The 15,417-nt window shown below is 51.4% G+C and overlaps 1 protein-coding gene across 2 annotated transcripts in view; it reads left to right on the top strand.

Annotated features, from left to right (window-relative positions):
• Positions 1 to 3: 3 nt before the first annotated feature.
• The window catches only part of DLG3 (discs large MAGUK scaffold protein 3), a 78,182-nt gene continuing 62,768 nt past the window's right edge, over positions 4 to 15,417 (top strand). The window contains exons 1-5 of one of the 2 annotated variants that reach the window (XM_077786606.1): positions 4 to 95; positions 2,083 to 2,214; positions 5,911 to 6,039; positions 10,472 to 10,620; positions 12,221 to 12,376. In XM_077786606.1, the coding sequence (XP_077642732.1) occupies positions 80 to 95; positions 2,083 to 2,214; positions 5,911 to 6,039; positions 10,472 to 10,620; positions 12,221 to 12,376 (582 nt within the window). In that variant the 5' untranslated portion in view covers positions 4 to 79. The remainder of the gene's footprint in view (positions 96 to 2,082; positions 2,215 to 5,910; positions 6,040 to 10,471; positions 10,621 to 12,220; positions 12,377 to 15,417) is intronic. The other variant, XM_077786607.1, reaches the window with a different exon arrangement.

Genomic DNA, 15,417 nt, shown 5'->3' with positions numbered 1-15,417 from the left:
CGGCTCCCGGGCGGGGCGCGGCGGCTCGGCCGCTCGCGGGCTGGCACGGAGCGGAGCGGCCGTCGGCCACGGCGGAGCGATGATCCGCCGGGAAGGTAAGGAACGCACTCCCCGGCCCTGCCCGCCGCGCCGGGGCACCGCGGCCCCGCGCTCAACAAGTGTCTGCCCCGCTGGGACCGCGCCCGCTGCTCCGCGCTCCTGCCTGGCAGCTCCCGCCCTCGCTCCGCACCACGGGCGGCCGTGCGACCCGGGAGTTAAGATCCGACGACTGGGCGCTCTCGCTCCACGCCCTCCTCGGCCTGTGGACACGTTGTGCTGCCGTGTCTCAGAGTGGGTGGCCGCGAGATGCTCTGCTTGCAGATCCCTTGCGTGCTGCGGGGAGGAGAGCGGCCATGGGGGTTTAGGTTCTGCGAGAAGGGATTTTCTGTACGTGGGACTTGCGTGCACCTTGAGGCACGTGGACATGGGCCCTGGACACCGTGTGCTATTTCTTGGGAGCTGTAGGAACGGTCCTGCGGTCTCCCTGCCACGCTGGGTGCGCAGCACTTCCCCAGATCGGGAGCCCGCAGTCCCCTGCTCCGGCTGGCTGTCACCGGGTGCGGGTGGCCAGCAGCACAGAGGTCAGCGCGGTGCCTGCCACTCTTGCTGCACAGTGGAAAGTTTACCAGGTTCGCAGTCTTTGTGTCCTGGTGTGGTGGCCCCCAGCTCTCCATCTGCTTCTTTAGTTCTGCTGATAAGGTCAGGAATGACCAGGCAGTGATATCTCAGCCCTGCTCATGGTATGCTAGGCAGTGTTTGAAGCCACTGTTTCACCATGCAGAAAAGGAAGCTCTTAGTAATAGCACAAGTCTAGGATTGCCGTAAAGCCATCAAGGAAGTCCATGCTTTTCCTGGAGTAAGTGTGGAGCCCAGCTCCAAGTCAGAGCTGTTCATGCTTCCCCAGACTCCTTTCCCTGGTTCAGGTCCCACGATGAGTCAGTGTGGGCTGGTGACACCAGCAGTAGGACCCCCTTTTCTTTTCAGCCGAGGAGAAGCTAGAAGGCTGGGTGAGTTGGGATACCGGGTGGAACATACCCAAGCAGACACAGGCCCCCTTGTTTGATGACCTGAATTCTCAAGAGCCCTCTAATGAGCAGGGTCATCCTTTCTGCATGAGTTCCTGGCTTCAAAGATGAGTCTCCAGCAGTGGCGGGACAGCTTCCCTGCCTTCTCACACAGACACTCTTTGTCTGCAGTCTGCCTGGGTGACAAAGTGAATTAAGTAATCACTGATGGGACAGGGATAGTCTGAAGGTCCACAGGAGCTCACTACCTGCCTGAGGTATGGGTCACATCTGAGGTCGAGGCTGCACTGGCTGTCTGCCCAGAGAAGTGTGGAGGTGTCCAGGTGGGGAGATCACAGCTGCACTATTTTAGGTCCAGGGTTTTCTGATAGCTGTCATTAACCAAAATGTTGCTTCATGGCAGCTTCCAGTTCTCCTCCTCACCAGCATCTCCTCTGACCGCAAGGCATTGTATTCCTTTCCCATTTGTCTCCTGCTGACCCACAGCTGCTTTCTGCTTTGAGCAATTCTTATGCTTCACCCTGTAGAAACCCAAGTTTTGCCACTCCTGTAGCTGAGCTGTTTGCACTGTGAATGGGCCTATGCTCAGTTTTGCTGCAGCCATCTGGCCCTGTGTGGGAGGCTGCAGTTCCTGCAGTAGTATTCATAGCCCTGTGCAACCAGAATGTGTCCAGCTCCTGAACAGATTCCTTGTCTGGGAGGTGGCAGAGGTGTTCAGGCTGCCCAGTGTCACAAGGTTCAGAGTTGAGTCAATCTGATTTTAGCCCCTGATTTTCAGGGTTGGTGGCAGAACTAACTTTTCCTTCAGTCCCTGCTCAGGTCTCTGCAGGCAGCCCTCAATGGCTCTCAGCAGGGTTAGCTTTCCCAGGTGTGTGTAAGGAAGTCTGCTTTTGTGGCTGTCGGACTTCTAAAAATCCAGACTGGAAGGCAGCTTGAGGCATAATCCCAGGCTGCACTCAAGCCTTCCCTTAGCATCCTGCAATGTTAATGCCTTGTTACTCCTGTGTCATCTCTGCAGACACTGAACGGGCAGTGGAAATTCTGACCAGATACCAAAGCACCCTGCAGTCCCCGGAGGAGCAGGAGTTAAAAGCTTCCATTGGAAAAGTTTCGCACATCTTCCAAAGTGAACTCTTCCAGGCTCTGCTGGGTAAGCCCCTGCCTTGCAGTCCCTTGCAGTCCTTGCAACCTTGTGTTTAGTGGGGTTTCCCGGGAGCCTGATCCCATGCCGGTGCCTGGCACTGACCAGTGCATTCTGTGGAAACACATGGCGTGTAATGCCAGGGAGCTGGGCTGTCTTTCCCCTCCAGGGCTTAGGCAGGAGATACCAGGGCTGTGATCACTGGGTGTTTGTAGAGAACAGCATTCCTCAGTCTGATTGAGGGCAAGGGGTAACACCTTCTTGATCAGGCCATGCCTGATCTATCCAGCACCTGCTAAGGGATCCTGCCCTGCTGCAAGCACTCTCCCTGCAGTGCAGCCCAGGTGTGTCCAGGAAGGAAAACGAAATTTTTCTGTCTTTAAGAGAGAACCCACAGGTACCCAAGCTCTTTTGGGGAATTCTGTCCTTTCTTGTGTTTAGACCCACCAACACTTACGAGAAACACACTGTTCCAGCAGTTCCATTTCACACAAGACTTAAGAGCAAGGCTTATCTTGGGGCTGGACACCAGAAAATGGCATTTTGAGCACTGTATAAAGTTCTCCATGAGGACTGAGACTAATGCAGCTGAAGTCTTTCAGGACTACGCAGCTTCTCTGTGCAAGACACACAGCTATCTTGCTATTCTTAAGTTCTGTTCACTGTGGGCCGTGGGAAACATGCAGCCTTGGTGGTTTCTGTTCCTGGATCTCCTGGGAAAGAAGCTGAGTTTCCCTGGTGGGAAGGGAAAGCATCCCAGAGGCTCTGCACTCTTAGAAGAAGACCCAGGCCCCAAGGTGCAGAGCTCCACATGTGGTCTGTGGCTCACTCTCAGTGCATTTTGACCCAAGGCTGTCCCAGCCCTGGTGCTTCCCCTTGCTGCTCTCTTGAGGCTCTTACCTTTTCTTCACACCTCTGCAGCCTGAGTTCCACTTCTGTGCCTGCAGAGGTGAGTTGCCAGCAGCTCCTCTGTGCTTCAGGCTTTCCATTGAGGATGAAGTTGAATGCTGTGTCCTGAGCAATTTTATTCTGTCCTTTTTTTCTCTTTTGCTGCTGGAGCATCATCTGGAGACCTTCAGTTCCCAACATGTCCTTTTAAAGTCTTTGTGCTGGAATGTCTATACCAGCAGCAGCACAGGCATGTGCCAAGGGTGGACTCCCTGGAGCAGGTAGGCCCCCATACTGAAGGAGCCAGTGTACATCTCCTTTCTTATCTCTTAATTTATACAATCCACTCTCTAAATTATCTCCAGCCGGAGGCAGGGATCCCAAGCAGGGCTGTGACCTTGACCAACCTGACATTAGCCCAACACCCCTGGCTGCTTTTGTGTGCTGGCCAGTCCTCCCTGGGGCTATGTGAAGGCAGTGAGACAGCTTTCCCAAAGCCCAGGGCTGTTGCTGTTAGTGCAGAAGTGCTGTGGTGAGACTGTGGCTGCAGAGAACACAAGCTGGCTGCAGCTGCACACCGGCAGGCAGATGCTGCAGCGTCCCCAGCTCCCTGCTCTCAGCCACTTGTCTTGGTGTCCTATCAGCCCTGGCACGAAGGAGTGTTGGGAGTGCCGCTTGTTTACTGGTGACCTCTTCAACTGGTTTAACAGGATATTAATTCCCTGTGCCAGAGCGAGCCTTTCTCTAGATGTGTTTACCTAAACTAGGAATTTGCACTAATTATTTCCGCCCCCCCCCCCCCCCTTGACTGCCTCCCCCTGCTTCCCCTTGGAGTGTAGGTTTGTGAATGTCTCTGTCCCAGCATGGACATTGTCTGGCTGTGTGCTCGCTGTGGCTGCACACAGCTGGCACACACTGGGCTGCTTTGTGTCCACGGTCTGTACCCACTGGAGCACAGTAACAGCACTGCAAGGGTGATAGAACGTTTCTATTTTCATTTTTATTTTCACCCCTCCTTTTCCCAGTGGGCCTCTGTGTCTCTGTCTGAAGTCTGCTCCGAGTCACAGGGCTGGCTCAGTGTGGAAGGAGGATTTGCAGGAGAGCACACACACTGCTTAGTGTAGAACTCCCATCTCACTGCCACACACCATGCCAGAAGCTTCTGGCTCTGAAGAGGCCTTAGCCTGCAGAGTCCCTCCTTTTGCAGCCTTTCAGCAACACAGCCCTGTTTTTTTCTGCCTCTGGGAAAGGTGAATGTGTGAGCATGGTCCATCCCTGTCCTCAGGCCACCTGCTCCTGCAGGTGATGCCGTCCTAGAGCACACAGTCTGATTGGAGTTAGAACATCAAAATACATCAGGCCATAGTAGAGCTACCAGCGGTGCCAAATGTCATGGAGCTTGCCAAGTTAATCCACGTGAAAAATGCCAGGGATATGACTTTCTCTATGCTTTTTTTTTTTAAAGAAGAAGCTGGTTTGGGGTCTCCAGAAGCCCCAACCTCTGTTATGTCCAGGACATGTCAGTGTTTTGCTGGATGGATCAGTCACTGTGATCATGCCCAGTGTTGCTCTGCACATGCACCGTGTTCTGCCAGACTCCTCTGAGCATGGCCCAGCCCTTTAAATCCTTGTGACCACCTCCCAGTCCCTGGAGCTGGCTGTGCCGGGGGCACACTGCCGGTGCCAGGACAGCCCCTGTCCTGGCGGCGGTGCGGGAGCTGCTCTGCACTGGAATGTGCCAAACCCTGCTCCTCACAAAAGAAATTCCTTGGCTGTGCAGAGGGAAAACAGGCTGTGCTGGCTCCCTTCTCCTGGCCCCTCTCTCCCTGTCTGAGGCTGTGGAGCCAAGAGCGTGACTTGCAAGGAAACAGCCCAGCAAAGGGGTGCTCCAGGAGCCTGCGTTGGGGCGATGGTGACTCTGCTTTCTCTTTGCTTGGTGGAGCCCCTCAGGGAGATGCTTCGTCTCTTGTGCTGCTGGGGAGGATGGGACTTGCACACAGAAGCAGCTCCCTGACCTTTCCTTCCCAGATCCAGGGCTGAAAGGGGCCCTTGAGCCCTTTGCAGGGGGAGAAGCTGGTGGACAGGCAGGGTCTGTGTATGTCCAGCTGTCCCAACCGCCGGCGGCCCAAGGAGCTGAGCTTCTTCCAGAAATCCTCTGGGACTCAGCTTCTCTTCTGTGCCTAAGCAGTGGCCAGTGCAGATCTCTGTAGGTCCTGTCAGCTGCTTGGGCCCCCAGTCCTCCCCTGCTGCTCCTTTTACCCCACAAAAGATTCTTCCTGAGCATCCTTAATGTGGTGAAGGCAGAAGGAGGGGCAGACAGTGCTTCCCTGGGCGCAAAACCCCAGCAAGACCTGCCTGCTAACAGCATAGCTGGGGATGGTGCAATGGCTTCACCAGCTGCCTGCAGGAGCCAGCGTGGAAAACTGGAGGAATCTGGAAGTTTCCCAACCCTGAGCACTCCTCCTCTTGCAGATTTGCCCATAGCAAGGATGGAAACTTACAGCTTGCTTGAAAAAGATCTGCTGTGGCAGCCATGGGTGTGAGTGGCAGTGGGACCATGGCTGGGGGTCTGCTGTGAGGCTGGGGTTTCTGCTTGGGGTAAATCTGTGGTTCTGCAGCTGGTAGAGTGCATGCATTGGGGAAGAAATGTCATTTCCTGGAAGTGCATGTGCTGGCTGGTACAAAGGCACTGCTTTAGTGCAAAGATGCTGGTGCTATAGAAATATTTAATTACATTTGTTTGACATGGTAACCCCAGGAAAAGATTGTTCAAAGAATTTTAATCTCTGTAAATCTTGAGTTACTTTTTCTTATTAGATCCAGAACGGATTTGCATGTCATCAGACAGAAACTGGGCTATAAGACAGAACATGCAGCTTCATCTTTTGCTACCACAACATCCTCTTATGGAGGCTTTTCAGGTAGTGCTGCTCTTAAAATGCACAGGTGAGACAGACTTGTTTGCAATTTGTGATGCTCATAAGAAATGAGAGAAACTAGCATATATTTAAATTATCTTAATGCCATGTGCATGTGTCCTAAAATGTACTTCTGTCCTTTGCTGCCTGAACCCTGTCCACCAATCCCAAAACTCCTCTAATCCCTGGTACCAGCAACAACTCTCTCTTCTGGCAAGCACCTAAACTGGGCTGAGGGTTTTGGAGGTGGAGAGTGGCTGCTTCAGGGGACAAGTTTCCTGCCCTTCAGGCACCTTGCCATCTTGGCTGCCCAAGGCTGTGTTCCTGCAGCAGATATCTGACAAACGATGATGCCAGCAGCAGCACACCCCCACAATGGGACTGTTCAAATCCTGTTCTCATTCTTGCAAAGTTTTGTGTGTTCCCAGCGTAATCCACGCAGCCAGAAGCTGCTGCTATCCTGTTATGCAATTATTATTTTTATAACCAGAGGGAGAGATGCATTAGCATGAAAACAAAGTCCAGTTTCTCTGGCTGTGAAGTGAGTTCTTACTGCGACCTCGTGTCTGGTTTGGGAGGTGTGGGAACTCAAAATGTCTCTCAGACATTTTTAGAGGTTCCAGGCCTTGGTCAGAAACATTCTAGACCCTGGCAGACAGCTGAAAAACAACTGTGATTTTGAGTTTGAGCCATGGAATGAATTACCAACTTTGGAGGTGGAACAAGCAATCACAAAAGGTTAGATAGTATAGTATAAGTAGTTACGAAGTAGAGGGGAAATTTTTTTAGTATTGTACAGGGGGGTTTTAGTGCATGTACAGGGGGGTTTTTACTTTGTACATGGGGGTCAGAAGTTCTAAGATGGAGGAAAGTGGGCTGAACCCATCCTTCCTTCTTCTTCCTTAACTCCATGTTCTTGGTGATGTTGGCACTCACAGATTGGTTTAGAGTAGAAAAACACTTGGCAACGTAGGTAGTAGGTATTGGGGAATAATTGTAAACATGTTATACGTAATATATCTTATAAAAGATAGCAGCAACCCTGGGCGGAGAGAGAGACGAAGAAGACAGCAGATAGAGAGGATGTCAGGGTGTGTGTGTGCCTCTACCCAGGCCACTGATCAAATAGCCGCAGTCCAAGAACATAATCTGTTAGATAACTAGCAATAAACTGCCTTGAGAACGAACAGCTAAAGCCTGCGGAGTTTTTCTTTGGAAGCACGGGTTGGAGGAGGAATTTCACCACCACATGTAGCCCCAAAACAAGGCTGGGGTTCCCACAGGAGGGTTTCAGGGGCTGCCAGCAGCCTGTTTGGCAGCCTGGGGGCTGTAGAAGGGGTGCCCCAGGTGTAGTGGGGACATTTGGGGACTCACTCCTCACATCGTTGCCAGCTGCCACATGTCTCCCAGGGCACAGGACAGAGCCTGGCAGCACAGAACAGCAGCTCCAAAAGTGGCACTGATGCCAGGCAGTGGCACGGTGCTCCCTGCACTCAGGCAACCCCAGAGCCTCGCTGGGCTGCCCTTGGGCACCCAGCTGGTCTGCCAGAGAGTGAGATTTATATCAGCTTTGAGCCTACAGCTGGGAGGTCAGCTGGGAGCTGGAAGATTGGGGTTGAAGCTGCTCTCGTCCCATCTGCATCAGGGATGTGCTGCTGCAGGGTATGAGCACGTGGTTAAGCACCAGGAGAGAGGATAGGGAATTGTGCCTGGGCGTGCAGCCCTGCTCTGTGAAAGCAGCCCTGGTGTCATGGGCAGAGTGGGAGCTTCAGACAAAGTTTATTATAAAAGCCCTCCTGTTAAGTCACGAGGTGAAGAAAGGACACTCTTCCTTTCTGAACTCATCCTCAGAGAGGAATCTGGGTCCAATTTAGCTCCAGACTTCATCAATGGTATATGTCTAAAGGATTATACAGGTGTGATTGAACCTTTATACATCTTTGTCCCACAGGATTAAGGATGATAAATCTAATGTATTTATATAAATACATTAAATGATTTGTTTAAATTTATTTCAGTAATTATAAGTATTAGAGAAAAAAAGAGCTTAATCAGAATTATTTATTAAACAGTATGGATAGCTGTAACTACTAATGTAGTGCATTATTTTTGAAGCAATATTAAAGCAATTATATTAAAGCTACCTCAGCAATTACTAAGTAGAGGTTGATGTTACTCACCCATAACAATGGTCAAAGGCAAATCTTTGACTCAGCTTCGAGGAGTGACCATGAAGGGTGTCTCCACCCAAGGGAAGGATCTTCACATGCCTTAGGGAGGTATGATGGAAGTTCTCACTGTGTAAAAGTGTGACTGACCTTTTATAGTATAAGGTGACTGACTGTCAGTCATATGCATTTTTTTAGATCATGTGCTATCAGACTTATTCAGCAAAATATGCTTTGTGCTGAAAAAGGTGTGAGCAGCTCTTCTGTTTCTTTTTCTTACACTCCTGACTCTCACTTCCATATCGGAGTGCACGTTCTTGCTGCTCCCAGCTCCAGTCAGGGAGCATGTCTTGCATGTCCTCGTGGTAGGATCTGACAGTTTGGTCAAGCTGGTCTCAGTATTCTTCAGCACTAAGAATCACAGACCCTCCTTACTTGATCTTATCACTGCTTAGCAGACCCTCCTCTCTCAGGACTTCACTGATGAACCTGTAAGACAAATTTCCACCCACTGTACCCCTGCTTAGGCAGAGCATCCTGTTACAGCCAGGGACCAGCCTCAGGCAGTGGTCAGCATTTCCCTGCTTCCACTGCCAATGCTCACCAGATTTCCTGTTGAAATCTTTGTGATGCGGGCATTTAATACCTCGTGATGCCATGGTGTGGCAGAGTTTCAGGTGAGAAATCATAGACTGGAGGGAAGTGCAGGTGCTTTATCCATGAGCTCCCAGGGAGTGCCATGGGAATGGCCACATCCCCCTCAAGCTGAGAGCCACAGCTTGCCCCTCCAGTCACTCATAAAAGTGGAGCTCTCCAGCTTCCTCCACAGCAGATGCAGGTACAGAAAATAATATCAGGTTCCTGCTGTGTCTTTTCCTGCTTCAAGTGCTCATTTATGCCGCCTTGACTTTTTGGCCCTGCCGGCTCTGCCAGGCTTCCTGTTTCCCAGGCGCTTGAAGGGATTTATAATTTTTTTATGGCTTTTGGAAGGCGTTTACCAAACTCTTTTGGCCGACCTCTTGGAGCTTTACCTTTAGTGTGTCAGCTTTTACCATCCATTCTGGTTTTCTCATTTAGATGCAGCTTCAGCAGTTTAGATTAATGTCTTCTCATTTTCAATAGCCTCTTTTCCTCTGCAGTCAAGCCTTGCTTTCCTTCCCTTTTGCCTTTACACTGTCCTCCAGCCAGACACTTCATGTCTGTTCTGATGTCCCAGTGGGTCTCTCTGAATAGGCTCAGAGCCTCCCACTAGTTTATGTTACTCTTTTCAGTTTCTTCATAAAAACAGATTCTCACTTTTGATGTAGTTTCCTTTTTGAAATTAAACACTTCTGCAGTGGATATGTTGACCACTCTGGAGGTGCTGGCTCTGGAGATAACTGGGGACTGCCAGGGGCCTGCACCTGCTTGAGTGTGCAGCAGTGGGAGCTTCCTTAGGGAGGAGCAGAGCCCACTGCAGCCCTTCTGCTCCCTGGAATCCTCTATGTGTGACCTGAAGAGGGTAAAATCCTCCTGGCTGGGCTAGGAGAGGGTCTGGGCTCCCACCTCTGGAGCTATACCTGGGGAGCTGTTCTCAGGTTCCAGTCTCACCCCATTACTGTCTCTGAAGCAGTGAGGGCTGGCATACCCCATTGTCATACCTCTCTCTAGAGCCATTATGATCTACAGCAGCAGACTCGGGTCCTTGGAGCCCAGAATGAGGGTGCTTGATATCTGTTGTGGCAGTGTGCAGGTGGGAAGAGGGGAGATGTCAGGAAGGGAGCTGGGGTTAACAGAGCTCTAGTCATCAGCTTTAGAGCTTGTGCACAGAGTGCCTTGTGGCTTCTCTGCCTGTCCCCCTGGGAAGGGAGTCCCTCCACGGGGTGGTGGGGAGCTGTGATGGGGAGGGAATAGCCCATGAGCGTGAGGGCAGGCAGGCAGGGGAGCTGGCACAGCCTGGAGGACAGCAGGATGGGGTGGGTTTTGGATTGATGGTGCCGAGCAGAGTTTGCTCTTAGTCCCTGTGGACTGTGTGGTCACTGCTCCATGGACATTCTTATGCCTTACAGAGCCATGGGCACTGCACGGTGAGCCAGGCACCCCACTACACCTCCTGCCTTGCAGAGGAGGTGTGGTGGGCAACACAGCAAGCTCAGGTGGCCAGCAGAGCCCTCTCCCAGGATGCCAGACTCTCCCAGAGGGCTCAGACCCTGGGGGCAGAGCAGAGGTCACAGGTGCTACATGCCACAGAGGCTGCTGTCAGGCATCAGGCTGCCTCCCAGTCCTGAGGATGTCTCTCCTGCTGTTTTGCAGATATCCATGAATTCTACGATTTCACGCTGCGCTCTGCACCTGTGCAATCCCCAAGCCTGGATGCATGTCATGGCACAGCCAGGCAGCACCTTGGGTCCAGCGAGCCCAGCTCCACAGTCACACCCAGAGAGCCCCAAAACCTACCTGAGGTAAGAGCCACCCTCGTGGTGCTACATGGCCACACCCTGCACATTCCTGTGCTGAGAAGGACTCAAGGTGCACCGCAGGCTGCTGGCCACCACAGCCTGCACAGCTCACATCCAGGCTGTTCCCACACATTCTCTGTTGTAGCTTGTCTCATTAAGGAGGCAACCTCTCTGGTTCACAAGCGTTAATTGAATTACTCGTAATGTGAACAGCTCCAGCTCTGGCTCCTGCTCTGCAGTTGCAGCTGGATTATTTGCTCCTCTCTGACACTGTCTCCCATGGAGGCATTTCAGCTCTCTGATCCAGCCACTTTTGAAAAGTGAAGTAGGTTGAGTCTTTCAAGTTTCCCTTTTCAGGATTTTTTCCCAGCTCTCAGATAACTTGTGTCTCTCTTATTTGCATTCTCTTCAATTTTCAACAGCCTTCTAAAAGATACAGCACCAGGTGGAGAGGCAGGAATTGAGCAGTAGGGTCTCGGTTATCTCAAAGGCACCAAGGTAAATAAAATTGCCCCGTGTCTTTGCAGGCCTTCTTTCCATCTCCCACTTGCTGCCTCCATCCCCCACTCACTGCCCTGCCATGGCATGCTGTAGGGTCCCTCTAATCTAGGGATACACTTGTGCAGAAATGCAAAAATTCAGGGATTCCTCCTTTCAGTGAAATAACCCTATCAGACAAATACCATTTTCTGCCCCAGAGATTGAACTGGCTTCCCATCATATACCTGGGGGTACTCCAAATTTAAGTGTCACATAGGGAAGATGGAGCTGAATGGTATCATCTAAGGAAGAAAACTTTACAGGAGCTTGGGGATCAAGAGCAAAGAGGACAAAACAGCCCACAATATTCAGGAGATATTAGTGTTCCTCTGACTCAGGAACCGCTTTAGTCCCATTTTTTTTTTGCCCCCTTCACATTGCCAGTCCCTCTAGTTAAAGTCAAACCTGCAACTCTGGTATGTGTTTAATAACAAATTTTTAGTGCTGTTATGCCATAAGCAGGGGGATCCTGTTTTGTTTTTTTTGGGTGTCCTGTAGCCTTGATCCACCCAACAGTGATCTCTGCTGGCAATAGCCACCAGTCTCTGTGGCCAAGCCAGTCTGTGAATCCCAAGATTGAGCAAGGACATTGAAAAATCAATGTAGAAACAAGCACGGAAGCAGCTGTGGGCCTTGCACAGCTGCTGTGAGCGGTGCCCCTGCTCCTTCCACTGTGCCCTCTCTGTAAGGGGGACGAAAAAATCACCCTGTCACAGGGTTTCCTGGCACTGAACAAAGCCCAAGCCACTGACACCATCAAATCCCTCCCCCTTTCCCCCCAAAAAATGTGTTTGAGATATCTTGTGTTGCTGAAACATGAAATGCAAGCCAGCAATGGCACAGTCCCAGAGTCTGGGGCCAGCAAACCTCCACCGTTGCTTGCAGTGACCCTGCTGGCCTTGGGGCCAGTGCCCGGCCGGCTGACATGAGAGGTGAGATGCCCATCAAAGGCACTAGTCCCCTTGCATGGGGAAGAGCTCATTTTGGCCCTTCCAGAAGCAGTGGAGAGGCTGCAGACAGCTGGCCTGCCCTAACCACATGCCCCCCACTTGTCTCATTTCAGGACTGCTCCTGGGACCGTGAGCAGAGGCTCGCCATGGGAGCTGGGGACAGAGCTGAGGGGACAGCGCCACGGCTGGTGAGGGTGACAGCACGGCGGACAGAGGCACCGGCCAGTGTCTGCAGCCTGGTGCTCAGCTCTCACAGCACCCTGCCCCAGGTGAGCCTCCACGCACCCCACGCCACCTCCCGCCCTGCCAGCCCTGTCAGCGCCTGGCACTGAGGGGACAGCACCGGAGCCACATGCTCTCAGCACTGCAGGGATGGCGTGTCCCTCCCCTGGGGCTGGCAGTGTGTCCTCCTGGCTGTTCTGCTGATGCTCACACCAGGAAATCAAGCAGTCATTTGTGCCAGGGGCTGGATGGCCCTGAAATCATCCCCTTGCCTTAGCACATGTGGCCCTGTGTCAGCCCTCAGGGCTCGGAGGGCAGGTGGATATGGCACAGGAATAACGAGGCTGCGTGGAGCTGGAAATCCTCCCGGATCCATCCCTCTTGCCCCCAGTTCTGGCACGCTCCCACGTTGCAGATTTCCATATTTTTTTCTCCAAGCTCTTAAATGGCAGGTCCATTCCTCAGCTTCCTGGAAGCTTTTCTCTGCTGTCTTATTTACTTGGAAACGGCATATAGTTGGATGTGCATCGTAAAGCTCAGCCTCTGCTTGGTGCAAGAAATCGTTTGGGTTATGCATTTGAGGGGAGTTTTAGGGACGACTGAAGGGCAAAATGTACTTTTGGGAAGGATGAAGTGGCCAGGAAGAATGGAGCTCACCACAGAATTGAAATTATATGAAAATGTTTTTCTTAGCAAAGTTTGAAATAATGCTTGTTTGCTAAGTCTTCTTCCAAAGTATTTTAAACACGAAACTTGCACTGCCTCTCTCTTCTGTCCTTTTTTAAATGTTTTCCTTCTTTTTCTGGACTGCAATAAAATGGGTAACACCCCATTTTTTTTCTTACTGTTTAATTTCTCCTTTTCTCTTGTTTCTCTCTACATTTTCATCATTCACCATATCTTTAGCAGTTTTTGAAGGGCAAGACGGTGGTTTTCTGAATATGACAAGAAGATGAGCTTGGCTGCTGATTGCCATTTGCCAGTGGGTGGGAAACACCACCACAGGGGAGTCACAGGGCAAAACCCATGAGAGGGTGAGAGCCTGAGCAATTTGGAACAGATTCTGTTGTGATTTTAAGGGATTTTCTTCCTAACTGTCCCAGGCCATGAAGTATAGCAGCTCTTGCATCCAGCCCCAAATGTCTGGCTGAGTTGCAATGTCTCCTTTAGCAGCAGGCACCTAGTTTTAATTTTAAGGCTTCATGCAATGGGGAATCTGCTTTGTCCCTGGCCTGGCTGGCCTGATGATTATTTATCCTTCACATTAAAAATCTGTATTTTACTGTTAGCCTCTCTTTCTCTTGGTTTAGCTCCCAGCACCAGAAAATTTTGCTGCCTTTGTTTGCTAGGATGAAGGACCTTGGCAATCAGAAATGTTCCCAACATGTAGGTATTTATAGATGCATCTAAGATCCCTCTTAACTTTCCCTTAGATAAACTAAACAGATTGGCTTCTTCACTTGCTCACTGTTGAGGCAGGTTGTTCCAGACCTGAAATAATTCCTGTCATTCTTTTCAGCCCCCTTCTTTCCTAGCCTGTGTCAGCATGGGGCTAGTCCTTGGTACCAGGTGCTGGAGCTTCTGGGGTCATTCATTTGCAGAGCCTGCAGCTGCCAGCCCTGAGCAGGGGGGTGACCATCCTGAGATGGAGGAACAATGGGGACCTGGGTGGGCAGACTGGGACTCTGGGAGGAGTGTGCTTTGGCAGTGCTCTCATCTGCAACCTCCTTCATCCCAGAGGATGGTCATTTCACAGCATGGTTGCAGACAGAGCAGGGAGCTGGAGGTGAAAAGCTGTGAGGATGGTAGTGTTCAGTGCCAGGTATTGCCATGCCTGTAGTCCCGCCTGAAACTTGGCTTTCTGCAGAAACTCAACAGCTTTCCTGAAAACTGGAGCCAAGCAGTGCTGGAAAGCTGCAGGCTCGAGCAGAGGTCCTCTGCAGCAGCCCCTGTGCTGGGATGCAGAGTCCTTTCTCACAGTGGTGAGCCTTTTGCCAGGATGTCACCTTCACTGCTGAATACAGACCTTGCCCTGACAGAGGGAAGCATTTCCAGCAGTCCTCCATGTGGCAGGATCAGGTGCCTGGGGCAGGCTGTGCTGCTGGACCACAGCACAGGCCCAGTTTCTCATCCTTCACTCCTGCATGAAGGCACTGAGGACACCTCAGCTCCTGCGAGCATCACATCCCATGTCAGTTCTCAACAGCAACAGCATGCAGGACAGCACAAGGGCTGGACAATGCCTACACACCCAGCTCCTGCCCTGCTCCATGGGGACTTGCTGCTTTTCAGCCTTCAGTGTGTACTTTTTATGCCACAGGCATTTCCAAAGCAGGTTTCAGAAAAATACCTGAGCTGGAAAATTGCACTTGGAAGAACCAGGGAAGCTTTTATAAGTTAATGATAGTTAATGCTAGGGCAGGGGAGCACCAGCAGCCACTCAGGTGCCATCAGCCCAGGAACAAGAGCTCTAGTGGATACCCTGCCACAGATGAAAGGCAACATGACTTGGCTTTTCCTACCTGAAGTAAGTGCAATTCTCTTATTGCATCCATCAATGTAAATAACTTTTCCGTTGCCCTGGCTTTGTCCTTTCCCCTGCCTGCAGCTCTCTACTGCAATGTTAACAGAGCAAAAGCTACCATGACCTGCTTCAGCCAGGACGATGCATGTCAAGTGGATTGCCTCTCCACACAAATGCTTGCAGGAACAGGAAATTTCTCCCTGCTTGTGAGAATATGGGTGTGCTGTAAAGAGCCCTGCGGCATGCAAAGGGCTGCTACAAAGGAAGAAGTGCCGGTAAATACATCACCAACATGTGCTTCCTGTTGAGGCTTAGTGGCTGAAACCATCTCTCCATGGTAAAGTGGATATTCAGCCCTCAACGGGGCAAGAGCAAAGGGACTTTTCCAGATAAAAAGCCCTGTTGAGGCTAATAGAGGCAAAACCCTGCCTGAATTCTGGGGCTTGTGCGGTTTTATTTACTGAATCCTTAATTTCAGCCTTTTCCCGAGCCCTGTGGTTGCCTCAGCAGGACTGCTCGGGGCTCAGGAAGGCTCAGGAGCTTGCTGCTGCGGCCGGTGTCACT

The sequence above is a fragment of the Lonchura striata genome, chromosome 14 (assembly GCF_046129695.1).
Source record: "Lonchura striata isolate bLonStr1 chromosome 14, bLonStr1.mat, whole genome shotgun sequence".
In the NCBI taxonomy this organism is placed as follows: Eukaryota; Metazoa; Chordata; class Aves; order Passeriformes; family Estrildidae; genus Lonchura; species Lonchura striata.
The sequence above is the reverse complement of the archived record's forward strand: the minus strand, read 5'-3'. Positions and strand labels throughout refer to the sequence as shown.